The 20,133-nt window shown below is 36.4% G+C and overlaps 1 protein-coding gene across 1 annotated transcript; it reads right to left on the bottom strand.

Annotated features, from left to right (window-relative positions):
* Nucleotides 1-1,115: 1,115 nt before the first annotated feature.
* LOC104169131 (cytochrome P450 27C1) lies at nucleotides 1,116-17,690 on the bottom strand. Its single transcript, XM_009709950.1, has 8 exons — nucleotides 17,506-17,690; nucleotides 15,653-15,852; nucleotides 12,877-13,086; nucleotides 10,988-11,151; nucleotides 6,176-6,342; nucleotides 5,125-5,203; nucleotides 3,931-4,134; nucleotides 1,116-1,232 (listed from the first exon to the last, which is right to left on the bottom strand). Exons 1-8 carry the CDS (start codon nucleotides 17,613-17,615, stop codon nucleotides 1,116-1,118), a joined length of 1,251 nt encoding a protein of 416 aa, XP_009708252.1. The 5' UTR covers nucleotides 17,616-17,690.
* Between the last annotated feature and the right edge of the window lie 2,443 nt (nucleotides 17,691-20,133).

The raw sequence follows: 20,133 nt of genomic DNA, 5'->3' as shown, positions 1-20,133 counted from the left end.
AGAGAGACTTTTCTGTTAGTTGTCATAGGAAAAATAACAATTAAAAAAAAAACAACCTCTCAGGTGTCCACTCTTTGTATTAGACACTAGATAGTAAAAATCTCCAAATACTTCAGTAGTCACATTTCCATCCTACAGAAGGCAACTGTGCACCTGCCTATGGGTTCAGCATGTTACAATGGGAAGTTTCCAGTTCTTACTGTTGAAGAACTGTGAAGACAGTCAATAGTAATATTTTAATTAAATGATAAAAATGTAACAAGTACTTCATTTTTATTATTTACATTTGGTTTTGGCATAATATTAGCTAGAACAGTCAAAGTGGCTTGTGCTATTCCGCTCAGCTTATGCTTTGGTGATGAGGACAATGTCTGGGTTCATAACTCTACAATGTTACATTTAAACTTTTATTTTTAAGATTTTTAATTTTTTAACAAAATTACATGTAAAGTTTTTATGAGGATTATGTTTGGATAAATTTTTTGTTGTTCTGTATTTTGAGTCTAAACAAAGTGATATAAATTGTATTTTTTCTATCTTTACTTTTCATATTACTGTATTTATCTTTTAATATATGCAGAGTAAATGTTTTTACAGACAAGAGAAAAATTATCTCATAATTTCAATGCTAGGTGGAAACTTTTAAAAAAATCTGGAGGATAAGAAACAGGAAAACACAAACTCATAAATGAAGCCAATTTTCACATATTATACAGTAATCCTCTTGCTCTCAAATAGACTCACTAAGTAGTTGACTTTTATGACAAAGCAGTGTAACAAAACCACTGAATGATACTGACAGGTCTGAATTTCATTTTGGGTTGGGGTTTGTTTTTTTTTTTTCCAATGCATGTGTTGTTATTACTAGGAATCTTTCCAGGTAAACGGAGATTCCCCGTGCGAGAAGGAATTCTTTCAGTATATATTTTCATATGTGTAATACTTTACTATAGGAGAGGTAATTTCTCTTATGTACTGCTAGAACTAAGGCAGAACATAATACTTGATCATTTTGCCAAATACCTACAAACCAGAGAACAAGCATTATTAAACATCCATATGATGCAAGTCTGTTCCCATGAAAATCACACAAGTATTTCCAAAACATTTGAGTCTCACTTTCTGTTAGAAAATCTCACATTGATGGAGTTCCCAGGAGTCAAAAGTCCATGGGTTTTGGCATGAACTGGTTTGGTTTTGGGAGAAATTTTGATCTCAAAATTCTGAAGCAACTGTGAAGATAAACAAGACAAGTATTAGAAAAGCTGCAAAATTACAGCTGAAGATCAGACTTTGGAAAAGAGAACATAACAGATTGTCACAAACAAAATTTCTGTTGTCAATTCTGTGGAGTCCAAGTGCTACAATTCCGAAACAGGAAAGAAAAAATAGTTGTTACAAGGTAAAGATTATAGTCAAAAATCTTCCTCTTCTCATTGAGGGAGGACTGAGCTAGTCCTTTCTGAAGAATTTCCACACAAGTAGATTAAACCATCTGAGCTATCAAAGAAACTAAGGTGTCTTTCAAACCTTGTGAGCTTCATCTCTATGTGGTTTTGATTTCACTTCCTGTAATTTAAACCAATATGTGCAATTATCACACTAAGAAATAAGAGAGTCCCAATCCCATTGCACACCTTTCTCTCCCTGGGCAGAAGGAAACAAAACCAAAATGAGACAGCAACTGTCCAGTGCACCAAGTGAAACAATCATAATTCAAGGAGTCAAATATTAGAACCTCTCCTGAACAGAATCACTATAATGCAATCACACATGTTCTCTATACGTTAAACTCTATTTCCATACACTTCATGAAACTGAGAGAATCAGTTGCAAACTGGGCTAAAACAAACTTCAAGAGATTTATCTCACCCATTTTGAAGCTGAACACAGAATACCTCAACTATCTAATTTTAAATTTTCAGGAAGGAAATACTGCAACATCCTTAACTTCTCCTAATACTAAATCTCAAATGCTTTTTCCTATAAACTAAACAAACTTCTCTTATCCTTCTAGCATGATGAACAATGCATTATTTTCCTATACAAACTATCTTTTCAGTGTTTGATCAAATTTTCATCTCATTCTTCTTTTTTTCAAACATCTTATTCTTGTTATTCTATCTGTCTTCCAAATTTCCCTCAAATTGACTATATTGTCCTCAAAATGCAGCACACAATTTCGGTTGCGTATCGTTGCCTAGCTGAGGATTCACCAGCGTTTGGTAAGACTGAGTAATTTAGCTCCTCTTTCTCACATATAACGTGCTATAATGTTTCTGTTAATACTGTTAATATACCCAAGAATTACACTGCCTTGTCAGAATTAGCATCATTATTGTTGACCAATTTTTTACTATATCCCTCCAGTCTGTTTCTACAGTACTAATTACCCAGCCAGCTGGTCAGCAATTTGTATTTATGCATTTGATTTCTTCTCAAGAGCAGTAACTTGCAACTGTTCTTAGTGAACAATTTTGTGTTGATTCTGGAACATTTCTCCATTTTTTCATAATTCTATATTCACATTCTCTGATTTTATCTTAATTCATGTCAGCTTAGTATCCTATGCAAACTCTAAAAGTATTCTCTAATCCATCATTTACACTGCTAATGAAAATACCAACCTAAATCTAATGCAGGACAGACTCTTATAGAATTTTAATTAAACGCTTTCCCAGTTCAACAGCAAATGTTTAACAGCTACTGCCTCCAGCTAATTCTTTTTTCCAACCAGTTGTGCATGCATTTTATAGGTACTTCCATCTGGAACAAATTTTATTAATTTAATTGTGGGAACAATGTACAGGACGTGCAAATAATTCCTGAAGTCAGAATACATGATTTATTTTATATCTACCACATTAGGTAAGTGATCAAGTCAAAGAAAGAAATCAGACTGATCTGAAACAATTTCTCTTTGATCAGCTCCATGCTTCATGTGTGTTTATTTTTAAATCACTTAAATATCATCTCAATGCTTGTAAATAGGTTGTGTGCTACTTTGTTCTAGTTTCTTTCTGGAAAACAAAATCAGGCTCTCTATTTACTCCCCTGATCCTCCTTGTCAAAAAGATGCAAGTATGCTTGTTTTATACAGCCCCCTGAGAGCTATCTCACTCTGAGTTCCGAAAGACAAATGCTAATTGTTCAGAGATTGCTGTAGGAGTTTACTTAAGGAAATTCTAAGGCAAATTCAATCAAGCTTTGCTTTGCTTTGAATACATATAATGAGTCTAAATATTTTTATAGTTAAGTAACTATAAATAGTTTCCAAATCTTTGAGTTTTGATTGCACAATCTGATCTCAGTATTTGAGCTAAAGGGTGTCTTGTAAACGGCAAAAAATGTAGCAGCTATTGGGAAAGCTTTCTTGATGATATGAAACAATGAAAAACAATAAATATCAATATGTACTAACTACTTATATAACTACAAATTATGTATACCTAAAATGATAATAAAGTTAGAAGAAAGAACAAGAAGAGACAGAAAACCACAGAACACAGAAAAATTCTACTATTTGTTGTAACACTGGTCAGTAGTAGGATACAAAAACTATTTTAAATCTTTATAAGTACTGAATTCTTTGTAACTAAAATACTGAAAATGAGCAGGTAACCATTCTGTTATACCATTAAGACAGACTTGCAATTTGCTTACAAAAACCTTCTATACTAAATCCATATATTTCCTTAACAATCTTACCTTGAGTTTTACTTCATTTGTACTAGTAAAGATTTTTCCTTCTGCAATGTGATTTAACTAGTATGCTGCATTTCAATTTTTTAAGCTTTTGCAGGATGAATATGCTAGACAACACTCCAAAACAAAGTTTTTGAGCACCGTAAGATATCCAGAAATGGTATACATAGAAAAGAATCATACCAATAAATTTTTCTTCTTGTAATGCTGTCACATAGTTCTAACCTGAATCAGTGCAAGATGAATTTCCAGCTCTGCAATTCTTTTTCCTATACAACTTCGAATGCCATAACCAAAGGGGATGGAACCAAAATTGTCTACTCTGTCCAAATTATCTTTCCTCAGCCAGCGCTCAGGTCGGAACTCATTTGCCATTGAGAAATTTTCTTCACTGTATGAAGTAGTATAATGACAGAGTGCCAGCTGCGTCTGAGGAAATAAATTACATTTATATTTAGCTAACTCCAATACACATAACAAAATAAAAAAGCATTTGTAATTACTGTAATTTCTGCAAAACGAGGTGATAAAAATTAAGTATCTTTGAGTAATTCTAGAAGAAAAAAGTATACCTAGAAAATCAGATCCCTTTCTCAACTGGTCAAATGAAATTTTCATCAAATTGTTTTAAATCTTGCTGGATATATTAGAGAAGATGCAGCGGGGAAGGAGATGAGAACAAAAGTCACAAGTATTGGGAATTGTCTCAAATAAATAGTATGAGAGAAAGGGAGAAGATACAAGACAAGAGAAAAGGAAAAAATGGAGTATAGGAAGGAAAAAAAACCCACACCACCTCTGGAAAAAAAACAGCAATAATTGATGTGATGATGTTTCCCAATAAATCCGGGAGGGGGGATATGTGTGGAATAATATTTAAATAAGTATATTAAGAATTAAGAATCCTAACTGTTTTAAAGCTTCGTTGCTGTAACACAGAAGTGCCACTATTTAAAATAAAGCCATACAGTTCTGCCATGATCTCTATGTAATATTTGAATAGTATAAAGGAAAGATTCATAATTTTAAAAGGAAATTATACCCTTTCTACAAAGGGGATTAACAGGCAAAGAATTAGAAAACTGTGAGAATAATGAAATTCATGCTTTTTAAATCAAATTGTAACATTGCAAAGAGATGTTGTTAATAGATTCCACCCTCAAGAATATTAAGAACAAGTCATGATGGTAAATTTGATTAGTGGGTGAGGACCCAAATCTGAAAAAAACCAACAGCAACGAGTCAATTATAAAATCCATTTTTGTCATATAAGTGGGTATTATTGAAATACTTTCTTTTTAATGCTTTAGCTTGATGAAATCTTTTGAAAACAATGAAGTATACCTATGTTGTCACGGATCACATTTCATACACAAAAATTAAACTGTGTTCTCTGCAGAGGACTGCAATAGAACCTACCCCTTTAGGTATCAAGTATCCTCCAACGATCAAGTCTTTTTGGGTCACTCTTCCATTTCCTGGCAATACTGGATATAACCTAGAGACAAATATTTATGAGAGGTTCAACAGTAATAACTAATCGTAGAATCATAGAATGGTTTCGTTGGAAGGGACCTTAAAGATCATCTAGTTCCAACCCCCCTGCCATGGGGGGAAGGCTGCTCTAAGGTCTCTCTGAAGACTTCTCTTCTCCAGGCTGAACAACCCCAACTGTCTCAGCCTGTCTTCACAGGAGAGGTACTCCAGCCCTTGGACCATCTTCTAATACAATGTTAAAAGTTTAGATTTGAATTTGCATTCACAAATATGCAAGGTGAATGCAATATACATTCACAGCAAAAAGGTTTTCCAAAAGTACAGAACCCTTGGAGGTTCGAAGACCTTGAATCATCTGTGAGAATATGATTGACATCTGAGAAAACTTACTTACTAGTAACTAGAGGTTGAGCTATTTGGTCTATATATTTATTTGCTTTACACATGTACAAACATGCAATCAGTTGGTCAAGCTGGAGATGTTTTAGCACCACTGGATGATGAAAAAGCCTTGTTGATGCCTTCTCTAAAATCCTTTTACTCCCTTCACCTCACTATGAATGTTTGGTGTAAACATACAAAAAAAGAATGTCACATGCCTTCAATTTAAGTCAAGAAGCTTAAAAAATTATAGTGGCACTGCAAAGTACCAGTGTTGGGGAGAGGTTGTTACAGTCCATCATACAGACTAATACTTAAAAGGCAAAAATCAAGTTTTCTTACCTACCATAACAGACATGCCCTACATAAGTGATACTACTTCTGCTGTACTTAAGAACATTAAATATTACATAGTCAATCATATTTCTTTGCTTAAGCATCCTTGGACACAATACTGCTACAATAAATAAAAGCAGAAGCAGCAAACAGAAGTAATAATGACTAAATACAAATATTAGCATGGACTCAAAATCCATTACAACTACATGGAATTAAATTTTTTAATTAATGATTGCAGTTGTCTGCTACTTACCTCAAGGTTTCTTTCAGCACAGCTCTAATCAAAGGCAATTTTGCAACATCATGAGCAACAGGAACTTGGTCCTTCCCCAGCTTATTGACAATTTCCTCATAAACACGTTGTTGAACCTCAGGGTGGTTTGCCAACAAGTACGTTGCCCAGGACAAAGTAAAAGAAGTCTAAGGAAGAAACCATAACCATCATCATCAAGTCCAACAAGATTAGGTTAAAAATAATTTCAAGTCAAGAAAAACAATCAGTTTTCAACTACGTCTTATACATTTAAAGTGATCAAACAGACTGGCAATGATTCACTTCTGGACTCAATGGGATGTTGTCAGACTTCACCATCCCCTCCTCCATCTCCTTTCCATCTAAAAATTCCCCACATATCAAAACAATCCATGCTGATATTTTTCCAGTGAAATGTAAAAAGCAACAGAAATAACAAATGCAAACAAAACTACATAAAGAATACTGAAACATGAACACTCTAAACAGCAATGGATTAAATTAACTGTTAGTTTTCAATATGCGTTTCACCTTTCTTCCCAAGAAAATTTCACAGAAAACAAGATAAGAGAATACTACTCAGAACATTACCAACCCCTTTTAAGCATATGGTGGTCTCTTCATAGCATCCACACAACAGAATTGATATTATCACTGCTAAGATTATACTTTACCCTTTGGTAAGCAATGCTACACCACAACTGGCACTTCCTACCTCTTGAAAATTCCCATTTGACTGAAATTCAGCATCCTATTGAAAGCTTTCTTAAGGAAGCTCGAAGAGGATCTTATATATTTAAAGTGGCTCCAAAATGTTAAAATACACTCCCCCCATAATTAATTATTTTAATAATCATGAAGGCTCCAGAAAAGAGTTACTGTGTGAAAAATAATTTTAAAATATTTTGTATGAAGGAAGAAACAGAATACAAGGGAGGAGACAGTTCAACTTTGAGCACATGATGACTGAAAGGAACCCATCATTTAATACTCTTTCAGCTCAGCTGGAAAAATTCCACCTCAATGCACATTTGTGGTTTAGGACACACTCTGAGAGCATGAAATCACTCCACCTGTACTAACATGGAACTAAGTAGAGTATTTCAACTCTTTAAGTTTTTGTGATCCAAAATTTACCATTCATTTAACCACGAGTCCCTGTGTTTAAGCTACCTGGATTTCAGGGACTATCCCATTCAAATACTAGAGAGACTCAGGACATTTTGCTTCTACTATTAGCTGCACCCAAGACATTAAGGTCGAGCAAATGGCCTTACTTGAGCCCGTTTCCCTTACAACCATCGCTGAAGACAGAAAGTTTACCATGAAAAATGTATTTTCAGTGTTCCTGAGTAAGTATGGCAGAGAAAGTAACAATGCAATCGTTCTGTTCCTTACTTCTGTTGTTCTTAGTATCTTCATAGAATCATAGAATGGTTTGGGTTGGAAGGGACCTTACAGATCATCTAGTTCCAACACCCCTGCCATGGGCAGGGACACCTTCCACCAGACCAGGTTGCTCAAAGGCCCATCCAGCCTGGTCTTGAACACTTCCAGGGATGGGGCACCCACAACTTCCCTCACTGCCCTCATGGTGAAGAATTTCTTCATAGTATCTAATCTAAATCTTCCCTCTCACACTTTAAAGCCATTGCCCCTTGCCCTATCACTTCATGCCCTTGTAAAAAGTGCCTCCCCAGCTTTCTTGTAGGCCCCTTTAGGTACTGGAAGGCTGCTATAAGGTCTCCCTAGAGCCTTGTCTTCTCCAGGCTGAACAACTCCAACTCTCTCAGCGTGTCCTCATAGGAGAAGTGCTCCAGCCCTCTGATCATCTCCGTGGCCCTCCTCTGGACTTTCTCCAACAGGTCCATGTCCTTCCTGTGTTAAGGGCCCCAGAGCTGAAGGCAGTACTGCCGGAGGGGTCTCACCAGAATGGAGTAGAGTGGGAGAATCCCCTCCCTCAACGTGCTCCTCATGCTGCTTTTGATGCAGCCCATGATACGGTTGGCTTTCTGGGCTGCAAGCGCACATTGCCAGGTCATGTTGACCTTCTCGTCAACCAACACCGCCAAGTCCTTCTCCTCAGGGCTGCTCTCCATCCATTCTCTGCCCAGCCTGTACTTGTGCTTGGGATTGCCCTGACCCAGGTGCAGGACCTTGCACTTGGCCTTGCTGAACTTCACGAGGTTCACACGGGTCCAGCTCTCAAGCCTGTCAAGCTCCCTCTGGATGGCATCCCTTCCCTCTAGCGTGTCGCCTGCACCCCAGAGCTTGGTGTCATCGGCAAACTTGCTGAGGGTGCACTCCATCCCACTGTCCATGTCGCTGATAAACAGCACCAGCCCCAATATCTGAGGAATGCCACTTATCACCAGTGTCCACTTAGACATTGAGTCATTGATTGCAACTCTGAGTGCGACCATCCAACCAATTTCTTATCCACTGAGCGGTCATCTGTCAAAGCCATTTCTCTCCAATTTAGAGACAAGGATGTCATGTGAGACAGTCTCAAATGCTTTGCAGAACTCTTGGTAGACGACGTCAGTTGCTCTTCCCTTATCTACCAACACTTTAACATCATTGTAGAAGGCCACCAAATGTGTCAGGCACGATTTGCCCTTAGTGAAGCCATGTTGGCTGTCACCAGTCACCTCCTTATTTCCCATGTGCCTTACCATAGCTCCCAGGACAATCTGCTCCATGATCTTGCAGCATTTAAGAGAGAAAAATTGTAACCTCTACCCTAATTTTCTTGAATTATTTTTAAATGTATTTTTTTCAACTTGTATAACGAAGACAGACAACTAGTTTCACTTTCTATGTAGGAAACAGTTTTATTTTCAGCTTCTCGTTCATTAGCACAACAAAGCTTAAGGTTATAAACAATGTATGGGTTAAAAACCCAGCTTCTGGAAATGTCTTATTTTGGGCTTACATTTAAAATCAATTTAGAATGCAAACTCATCATGATGGTGACCTTTTATGTCTTGTCTTCAAACTGAGGTAAAATGCTAGAAGTATCATTCTCAGAACCTTTCTTGTAATATTGAGTGGCTGTCCCTTGATAAAATGCAACCCTGTTCTAGTCTTCTCAGAGCTCAGAGGAGCTGGCAATTATGCCAGCTGCATACAGAACTTCTCTGATATAAACACTGTTTCTTCCCGGGTTCCCAGGTCCTTCATAACCTCTTAAAAATTAGTGCTGTTCCAGGGACAGTCAAAATGCTTTGTAGCTAAAAGCTGCCTTACAATTCTGTTGAAAGCTTTTATAGTCCTTTAAACCTCTTTCAGTTTCTATGATAAAATGAGATCTGAAGTGACGACAGTAGGGGAAAAAAGATTCCCTCAATTTCTGTCTTGTACTTGGAAATGAGGAAATCAGAAGTACCGTTCTCTTACAAAAAGATTGTTGGCAGCTGAGAAAGCAGAGTCAAACAGAAAGAGAAACTGTTGTTGGCATGAACTTGAACATTATCCTTTTAGTTTAATGAAAACTGTCACACACTAAAAATGGAAAAGTAATGGTCTGAAAGATGAGAAAATGAATGGGATGAATAATTGTGCTTTACTTAAGAACTAGACATCAAAAAGCTCTCCAAACTCATAAACGCTTGGGACAGTTAACCAATGGAATAATCTTTACCACATAAATAAGCTTTACATATGCTCCTTGTTTTGGAATTCGAAAGTATTACTGTTGGTGGGTTTTTTGTTTTCTTTAGAAACCTTACAAACTTTCTTAAATCAAAAAAATCTGAATTTAATTATCCAGAGAAGTTTTTTTACTTTAAGGCTACTTTACTTTTTTACTTATTTTAATCTTTTCTACTGTAAGACTATTAAACACAGTCCTACATAGCATTTTTTTATCAAACTCATAGATTTCTTTTAAAAAATTGTTCAGTTACAATAATTTACAATAATAGTGTTCACTGATATTCTAAATAACTCTGTATACATTGTATATACAATACAATAACTCATTTTAATCTTTTCTTATTCTTCTGATGATCATGCTGCAGTCAATACTAAGCTTCACTGATTTCATATGATAGGAATGAGAGGAGAGGAAGATATATACATGACGTTAATGTTTCTTCAAATGCTCTAGATGACAAATCAGAAGAATAAGGAAAGATGGCCACTTAGAACGCTTCACTAGGTGTCAACATATTGTATATGCTAGCCTCATTAATACTGAGCCCCCATTATCACAGCTCTTTGCCTCAGACTGACTGTATGTTGCTGGCACAAGCATGGGTAGAGTGAACTTATGCCCTACCCACATCAGTGCCAGCCAAACACCCCCCTCCTAATGGACTTCAGCAGAAACCAGGTATCTGATCCATAATCTCTGTCCCAGTTGATTTAATTAGCCATACATGATAATCTTTTACCAAATACTACATATGAGTTTATTATTCAATTATTTTCATGCTAACCTTCAGCAGCCTTTTCTATTATGGTCCATCTAAAGAAGCATAAAAAACAGCCTGAAATTCAAACCAGTAAAAGAAAATGTTTGAAATTCAAGCCAATAGTAAAGACAATTGCTATTTTATCTGTTTTATAAACTGTGGAACCCACTCCGAAATGATAGGTTCCTGTAAACCACAGCTAGATCAGAACACTGACTTCATTCCAGTAGAGAGACTACATAGTGCTATCAGTATTTTCTATCGCTTTAAAGATATCATGACTTAAATGTCAGAAATTCTGTCCTTATAAACAACATAACCCCCCTGAAGACACCTATGAATGGTACTGGTTTAGAAAAACAACTGTACACAAGAAAAATTATAACAAGCTTACTGTGTCCACTCCTGCCAGAAGCATTTCAGTCATATTGGCATAGATCTCTTCCAAAGTAAGTTCCTTACTCACTAGGAGGTATGTAAGTAGCCCACCATTCACTACTTCTCCTTGGTCCAGCTGAGACTGAATAGCCTTCAATTTGTTGTCAACACGGATTTGACCTTTGGGATTCAAAAAAATTGTTAAGCCTCCATTTTTATTTTCTGCTTCAGTAATGACATTTCTCCCTTATGCTACACTACATAGCCAAAAAAAAATTAAATCTATTTTCTCAGGGAAAAGATAACAGAGTGACGGTTGAGGTCCTTGGGTACTTGTGGTAAGGAAAGACTGAGCTGACAGGAGCCTTGATAGCTCACAGCATGAGAATGCTGAGCAGAAAGAAGGACACAAGAGACTATAGCTTGTGACGGGGAGCAAAGAAAGCTCAAGGTCAAGTTTTAACGCCCACCTGGCTTGTTTTCTGATGACTCTGCAAGAAGTGGTGAACTCTGCAGAGCATGCTGCAACTCAGCACACAGAGGCTGCCAAAAGATGCTAGCAGCAACAAGAAGGTCAAAGCCACAGAACTGAATTACACTGAAGACAAAGATGAGGAGCATCAAGTAGTAACAAAAATTGAAAAACTTCAGTGAATGACATTTTCAGCAATTTCACCCACAGTACCATTTATACTTTAGTGACTACAAACAGCATTTTCAGTGAAGCAAGGGCTTTAAAAAGAGGAAAACACTTCAGAAAGTTAATGCCTTACAGAATGAGCTTACTAAAAAAAATGAACTAGAATCAACATGTTCCTTTATGAAACCTACACAAATACACACATCACATACAGTGATTTTCACCATTTAATTCCTTTTTCACAAAGGGATTAAACAAAGAAACAGCATGACAACAAGTTTCAAATGGAACAAATTCCTCAAGAACATTTTTTCAGCTGCTGTTAGGATAAAGCTGAAGTCTGCTGTTGTTTTTAACCAACAAAAGGAAACAAGAGTACTTTATTGTGGGAAATAATTTAAAAGTACCAGTGTAAAAAAGTATGTGTTTCACAGAAAACACACCTGTATCAGCATTAAATGGATTCCCTAATGCCTACTATAGGTCCAGATCGATATATACTAAAAATTAAGCATATTAAGCATATTAAAAGTTAAGAAACTAAAGAATCTACCCTCAAGAAGATGTACACAGACTACCTAGATAATAGTGCTAATAAAATAAATTAAAAAATGCATGCAACTTTCTAACATTAGAGAGGGCAAGCGGGCTCAGGGTTTTTTAACACTCCAGAATATTAAAAAAAAAAAATATTTACAAAGACAAGTCTTTCTTCTTACTTACATGAAAGCTGATTCATAAAGTAGTCTGGAATGCTTTATTTATAAAAAACCATATTGTAGTACAGCAGTGTACTTCTATGTATATGCTTGTATGTGTATATATAAACTTCACAAAGAATTTAATTAATTGTTAGTGTCTAATTTTTTAACTTTCTAGTCCATTTTAGTGGTGATTATTTGTCAGAGTGCCTGACTGAGAACTTGCTGAGGTCACCAAAACTACCCTCATTAAAATTTGAGTGGCTTACGATAAAGACTTGGCAAAGAACTCAGACCTGGAGTGAGGACTGGGTGCTGAACCAGATGAAGACAAATATAGAAACAGCAGTATAAAATAGGGGAATATTTAAACTGTACTGGTAATATTCTTTTTCAGTAGAGTATTTTTTTTAAACGGTTCCCTTGGCCAGTCTGCGTTTAATATGAAACTTACTTCTGCCACAATGTCTTCTTACAATTTTAAAAGAGAAATGCAGCAAGTCCTATTGAAACACACACAGAACCTGCAGGAATACAGCTGAACTTTCTACTACTAAATCTTACTAAATTTGAAGAGTCCATCCCAGGATCTGCAGAACTCTCTCCAGGGTTTTGGAATAAGTGGACGAAGCCATTTGGGAATAGCACCTGCATACATAGTGGTCTTAAACATACTAAACATCAACTCCAGAGCCTCAATATATTCAACAGTCTGCTGTGGGACGTTGTTTTCCAGGCAGCCCAACCGGCATTCATACAGAATAGTTGCCACACCTGCACATATGAAATCAAAGAATTTGCTATACACATGTATATATACATATTAATAATTTAAGGAATTAAAATGCTAACATAATGGCACTACCTTCCAAAAATTTTAGTTATTATTACTGCAGTTGGGAGCGGATAAAATAGAAATATAAAACAGTAAAAAATCCCAGCTAAACATTGTAGCAAGACAGTGGTTACTACATCAATAATGCTCAGCATGAGAAGACAGTCAGGAATTCCACCAGAAGTAGAGCAGTCCTCCAGCATGATTGCTGTGTTTTGCATTACACCACAAATCCTGAGCCTGCCGTGCTGCCCTCTGAACACACAGAGACATACCAGTCCAAAGACATCTTTGATAACTGGTGATAACGCAGGAGTTTCTAGCAGTGGCTATGCCTTTCTTCGTCATAAGCTGGTAGTAAATGAATAATGAGTATGCATGAATGGATAAAGAGTTTGCACTTTAGGCAGTGATTTTACTGCAGACAATGTGCTCCATGTGGCCCTGAAAAACAGCAAGTGTGTGACAGTGTTGCAACTGACAACATTGACTCGTCTCTTTTTCCTGACTTGCTTTAATTTCCTCAGATGTTTTTATGCAGTATTGCAGTGATCTGTACTGGAAATACTGTTTCTCCCCACCAAAGAACAGTACTTTATATATATATTTTACTAAATTATTCTTCTTCTCAACTCTGGACATGTCTTCCATTTCTCAAGTTAATTCTTACCCGTCCATTAGCATCCCTGCAATCTCTCAGCTCAGCTTTTATAAACATACCCAAATTATTAACTACTAGACAGAACTCAGCCAGAAACTGCACTACTGGAGTTAGCCAAAATGTTCTCTCAGCTCGACAGCAAACAATTTTTTAATTACTTCCTGAACACAGGTTTCTAGCAATTTTTCCTCCCAACTTGCAAAATCTAGATCAAATTACCCAGTTTATTTATGAAAATACCACATTACGGTATAAAAAGGATTCCTATTAGCAAAATAATCTTATTTAAGGTTTTTCTAAAATCCAGTGGGGCAATTAGGTAATTTAAAAAGGCATTTAGATAATTTCTCAAAGCCATTTGCATCAAATAAAATGTTTTTAAACAAATTTTGTGCTTTTAAATTCATTAGTTAACAGTTTGTCCACATCTTTCCAGGAAATATTAGAATAACTGTTAACTAAACAATTAGAGTAACTGGTCTATTAACAGTCTAGTCTCTTTTTTCTCTGTTTTTCCTATTAAAAACAGGTACAATAGATAATGATGTTTAACCTTGATCTTGCCCTCCATCAAACTGTCCATAAATTCTCAAGTATATACATAGATATTTTAAGAAACTTTTCTTTTTCTCTGTTCTTTGTTTTGTATTTCTTCTTTATTGATAAAAATAATTTTAAAATCTGGTTATTTTCAACTCACTCTACCTTCCCTAATTTTCCTCCCTGGGAAGATATTTTTCTGTGCCTTTTATTTCTCTTGTGCCTCTTTCAGCAACTGATAGTTCTTATGCATTCTTTTGCTCTTTACATTGTTCCTTCAAAAAAAATCTTACACATTGGTTCCCTGGACAGTTGACAGTGTAACTTAATTAAAACTGCAATTCTTATAGGAAATAAGTGCATGCCAGGCACAAGTTATAAATTAAAATCTAAAAGAATGTAAAGAATTCAAACTAACCCATCAGTTAAAGTGAATCTGTAAGTTCGGAGTTTAAAATTCCATAAAATTTGTAACTCTAAGCTTAATGCCATTTTAGACACTATTAATGTAGAACAGACTCAGGCTAGTTTACCAAACAGGCAGTCAGCAATTTGATACAGCATCTTCACAGGTGAGCAATTTGGAAGTTCTTGCAAATCTCAAATTATTCAGCTGCCTGTCAGCAAAGAGTACCAATGTTTTTAAAAGGCACTACATATAACAAGATCAGGTTGTATGGCAGTCAGTTAAAGGAATGTATGAAATATGAGTCACTATAAGATTTCTGTAAGAACACAGGAAATGCCACACTCGCTCATGCTGGAGTTCCATTTAGCATTCCCTCGTTAATGGTAGCCAGTGACAGATGATTTTAAGGCGAGCACAACAATCACACACTTGGCATGTGTAGGCAGCGGAAAGCAGTATCTCTTCCCACATTAAGCTATGAACAGAATTTAGATACATCACACAGTGATTCCCCACCTGGAATTTGGCCACTATGTTGTTAAATTAACATGTCTTAGAAGTCGCACTGTTAGAAGGTCAACACCCTTATTCTTGAGACATTAATGCAGACATACAAAGCACTGAAACTGCACAGGACCTTGATTGTACATTTTACCTATATACCAGCATTTCCACAGGAACTGTCCCTTAGTACAAGGCATCATCTCTTTGGATTTTACAAAGGAATTCTACTGATATCTATTGCACTAAGTGGGAAGACACTTGAATGCAGAAATCAAGCTTCCCTTTTCAGATTAATCACAATGGGGCACTAGTCATTTGACAAAAATGGCTAACCATAAGCATACTGCTTTACCTCCATTTTCTTTACAGATGTTATGCAGCCTGGGCTTACCTTCCATTGAATACTTGAAGAAAAGATTGTTAACGTTGGTCACTGTTTCCCCATCGTCCTCTTGACTTCTGAGGGTGTAGATTCTTTTAATTAAGTCTGTGATAACTTCATTGACTCCTTCAGAGTAAACAGCCACATCTTTGGGTTTCAGAATTTTTTGCCTCAGTACACTTCTCATTTTTAGCCATTGTTCCCCCTCCCTAGAAGAAATTATTAATGTTTATGCACAATTTTCCTTAAGAATCATCAGCTGGGTAACAGGTCCACAATGAAACTGTTAATGATTTTTCACATCAAATGAAAGCAAGTGGTGAAATGAAAATGATGATAATGTATATCTGGTATTATGCTCCTACATTTTTATTCTGTATTTATTGTACATCTTCATTAAATTTCAGTGTTGCAGCATGTATCTACATGTGTAAGTCAGTCTCTGGTTTGAGTGACAGAACTTGTCCACTCAGTGTTCTGAATTTGACAAGTTTCTCTATATTAGATTTTAGTAGCAGCTAACACAAGAAATTAGCAAAACTGTCTTATTAAAATGATTTTAAATAAATATTTGAATGGATAGTCTGCAAAAGTGCTTTTACCTAGAATTGGTGCTTAATTACCAAAGAAAGGTATCACATTCAGATCTGACAAATCAATGATTTGAGCTAGTACCATAAATTCCATTACTGATATATCACTTTCAGTTACCCTAATTTTAAACCTACAAAGTAATAGGATAGCAGACGTAGCTATAGAGAAACAATTTACACTTAGATTCTCCTTTAGCTGAGCTATGTATTGAAATCTTTGTGCCGAAAACTAAAAATCTGAATTGTAGCATCTGCATGCCTCATATGAGCAGAGTATGCAGGAACAGTGGTTCCAGGGATATCTTTCAATTCCTTATGAAGACAGGCAATTGTCTTTTATGCATTTAGTTTAAATTGTTGTTTATTTCCCATTAAATTTCTTTACCTGAAGCAATGCTGATGCAAGGTACAGAAACTTACTGGCTAGCAGAAAAATTTAATCTCTCTAACAGACATTTTCTGACTATCTCTTGATTTAAGATCTCATTTCACAAAATATCGAGGAACTGTTAGTTTGACTCTGAACCGCAGCTTAAGATTTGAGTGTGCAGTGCAATACATAATGCCTTTTACCACTATGAAAGAAACAGACTGTCCTTGACTCAGAAAATTAGTTTCTCTCTAAATAAACATCCCATGTCAGTGGGGACTGTGAGTAGTTCCCAGTGGCAACTAACCACACCCACATGCACTGCCAGTTTCTGCAAGCTTTAAAGACAGATAACTCTTTTGGAATCAGGCACATACAAAAATGTCTCCATGGGGATGCACTACAGTGTGCATTTACCGTACAGTGACTTCTCTGCATTAATCTACTGAGGGAGCCCTTTGGTGAACAATAAAGCTAAAGCCAGCCTAAGCCAACAAGTCCACACAGGACACTGCCAGCTGGATGCAAGAGTCTGGATCCAAAGCAATAAAACCACATTTGCGCAGTGCTGTGCCAAAGTTAGTAAGCCCTATTCTGCACTACTGCTTCCAGGTAAGTGAGTCAGCTCAAACAACTCTAGTTGATACACATTCTCCAAGAATGTTTTTTACGCAAGGGGGCTTGTTCCACATTCAAACTCCGCATCATTACCATCCCTTTGAAAATTTACAGCAGTACAGATAATTCACCGTAAATTCCTACCCTCTTCCCCCCACCAGACACACAAATTTCCCTACACAGAAAAGCCTGAACTCCCAGATGACCTGTACAGTCCTTCAAAAAAAAATCACTAAACTTTTATAAGAAAACAAAGAAAATGAAGGAATAACAACACTTACGCAGAAATAAGTCCCGTGGCTCTCCCTCGTAAGTCTCTGTATTCCTGCCAGGATTCCATGTTAGCTCTTTGTGGTGCTCTACCTTCTGCTCGGAGGACTTGAGCAACCATATCTCGATCTGCAATGGATACAACAAACTGGGGACCAAAGTGAGACTTGAAGATCTTTCCATATTCCTGAGTATGTTTTTGCTACAATATCACCAACAAAGAGAAACAGAAGTAAAGTATTACTACAGAAGAATACCACAAAAGGAAACTAACAATTTGTCATACAGTGAATCAATCTATCACATCTAGAACTTGATCCCCAGCCTTCCTTCCAGTCAGGGAATGATTTGAAATGTCAGGATGAAGCATCTAAGCATTACTGTGAAATATTCACAAAGAAAACAGAGAGGTCACACCATTCAGGACCTCTGACTGAAAAGACCCAAAGCTCTAAGGCACAAAGCATGAGTGAAACCAAACACTGAGAAAATGAAAGGACCTGGAGCACTTGAAAACACATCCCTTCAGATCAAACAGGTTAGAAAGAATGTCTGAAAAAATGAAAAACATGGAGGTAAATAGGGTGACATTAACAGTATGATATGAAGATATAATAATTTACTTTTAATAGCTGTTGTAAATAAAGACTTACTCTACTATTTTATTCTTTCCAAAGAACCACTTATAAATTTCTCATACCTAACCAAGGATGATGGTACCATAGCAGCCTAGTGAAAAAACGCATTTTGGGACAGCTTCATCAGCAGTGAACTTTAGAAAGACATATGTTAATTCTGCAAAAGGAAGGAAAAATTGAGGTCTTACTCCTGCAGTGAGGTTTATTTAGTGGCTGATCCACAAGTTGTACAATTCAAGCTGCAGGCAGGCAACAGGCAATTAAGAAAGAGGATTGGAAAACATTAGATTATGCATTTTAAAAACCCCAAAAGTTTTCTAGTAAGATTGCGCTATCACTGTCCCATGAAATCTGATTATTTCAAACAAATTTCATCCTGACATGGTCATGAAATGAAACACTCAGCTCCCACAAATTCACTTGGGAGTACAGGAACATCATCATTTTAAGAGGAAAAAATGCAAAACTGCAAAGGAGTTGTTAAAGTGATATTATTAGGACTTTAGATTTAAGAAAGCTTTACATTTTAAAGCCTTTATTTCAGGTTAAAGTAGCAAGAGAAGTTAAATTGACCAAAGTTTAACTTTGACACTTTACCTGCATCTAATCCAAAGACATCTTCTTGCAGAGTTATGTTGATTATAAATCAAAGATGTTTGATACAACTACACTAGTGAAAGTCCAGTGTTGACCCAAGATTACCTTATGAGAAATATTTTTTTTTTAATCAGTCTTGGTTACAGAGATGAATTGTTTAATTGCCAACAATAAGTTTAAGACACATGAATCACTCTTCAGCATATGGTACCAAGTGCTTATTAAAAAAAGTAGCTCTTTTTGCGTGGTTTCCAAATAAAACAAGAGTTGTGCAATTGTGGTCTTCCCGCCAGTCTCCTCTTAACTACTTTTGGAACACAATGGCCAATTTCAGTCAAGTTTAATAGAGAGTTAAAGGTCTCCTACAAGTATATTCTTACCATTTTCAGAAATCAGCATCTGCATTCAAATGAAACACATGTATTGGTCACCTTGATGACGGAAATGCTACAGTAGGAACCCAACTGTTACAGTCTCTGCTTGGTCTGCTGCTAACCAACACCACATGCAGACCAATGTATGAACAAGCACTCCCAAAACCAAAAGTATCTCTTGCCTTAGAGATATTTTAGGGATATTGAAACTGAACTTGGAGAGAATTTAGAGCATGAGTCTTTAAGGAAAGCATGAATTGGGAGGAAAGTGCTGCAAGGAAAAGGCAGTGGAGTGAGGGGGATACAGGTCAGCAGTCACAGAAAAACAGGTTCAACAAATACTGCTATTTATGGAGTAGCTTGTTTTTTCCACTGATGGTAAGGTTTACATGGAAGGATAAACTTCAGCAGAAAATAAATCAAGTGTCAAGCCATCCAATCAAATAAATGAAATATTAGTTTTAAATCACAAACAGACAAGGACAAGGTATTTGGACATCTCTTGCTTTCAACAGAATGATGTTCAGTGTATCAACTTCATGTTTAAAGAAATGCCCGAAATTTCTCTTCCATATTTTCTATCACAACATAGGCTTTCTTTCCCTTGTTCCAAACCTTAAAAATATTACACTTTAACATCTCACATACCACTCTCACACCAGACATTCTTTCACACGTTGTAAATTCAAACTGCCAGCATCCAAATGCTCCCCCCGCACCTTTCTTTTCTTTATACTTCCATAGCACTGATGAGACAAAAGAGATCTAACCCCATCAAATTAAATATACATTCCCTTTGTCATAATTGCTGTCAGCATTACTGCTTTGGCCAGGACTAACTGGAATCATGTTACCGAGAACAGAACCTCCTTTGTGAAAAAGCACTCAGCTTCCCCACCCCTTCTGCATATACCGTACAAATATTTGTGTGCGCCAAAGGACATCGTTTAAGTAGCTGTGCTGGTTACCAAAGGGTTTCAGATTAATTCATTCCTAATGTTCACTGTATTGTTAAATTTACCAGACTGTT

Source organism: Cariama cristata, unplaced genomic scaffold (genome assembly GCF_000690535.1).
Source record: "Cariama cristata isolate BGI_N322 unplaced genomic scaffold, ASM69053v1 scaffold24101, whole genome shotgun sequence".
Taxonomy (NCBI): Eukaryota; Metazoa; Chordata; class Aves; order Cariamiformes; family Cariamidae; genus Cariama; species Cariama cristata.
This window is presented reverse-complemented; position numbering and strand designations above follow the sequence as displayed.

Coding starts and splice junctions, on each gene's coding strand:
- LOC104169131 (XM_009709950.1), bottom strand. CDS start 17,615: ATGGTTGCTCAAGTCCTCCGAGCAGAAGGTAGAGCACCACAAAGAGCT. Junction 15,853..17,505: donor GCCACGGGACTTATTTCTGC/GTAAGTGTTGTT, acceptor AATTTCTTCTAG/GGAGGGGGAACAATGGCTAA. Junction 6,343..10,987: donor TTCTGGCAGGAGTGGACACA/GTAAGCTTGTTA, acceptor TTTCTTCCTTAG/ACTTCTTTTACTTTGTCCTG.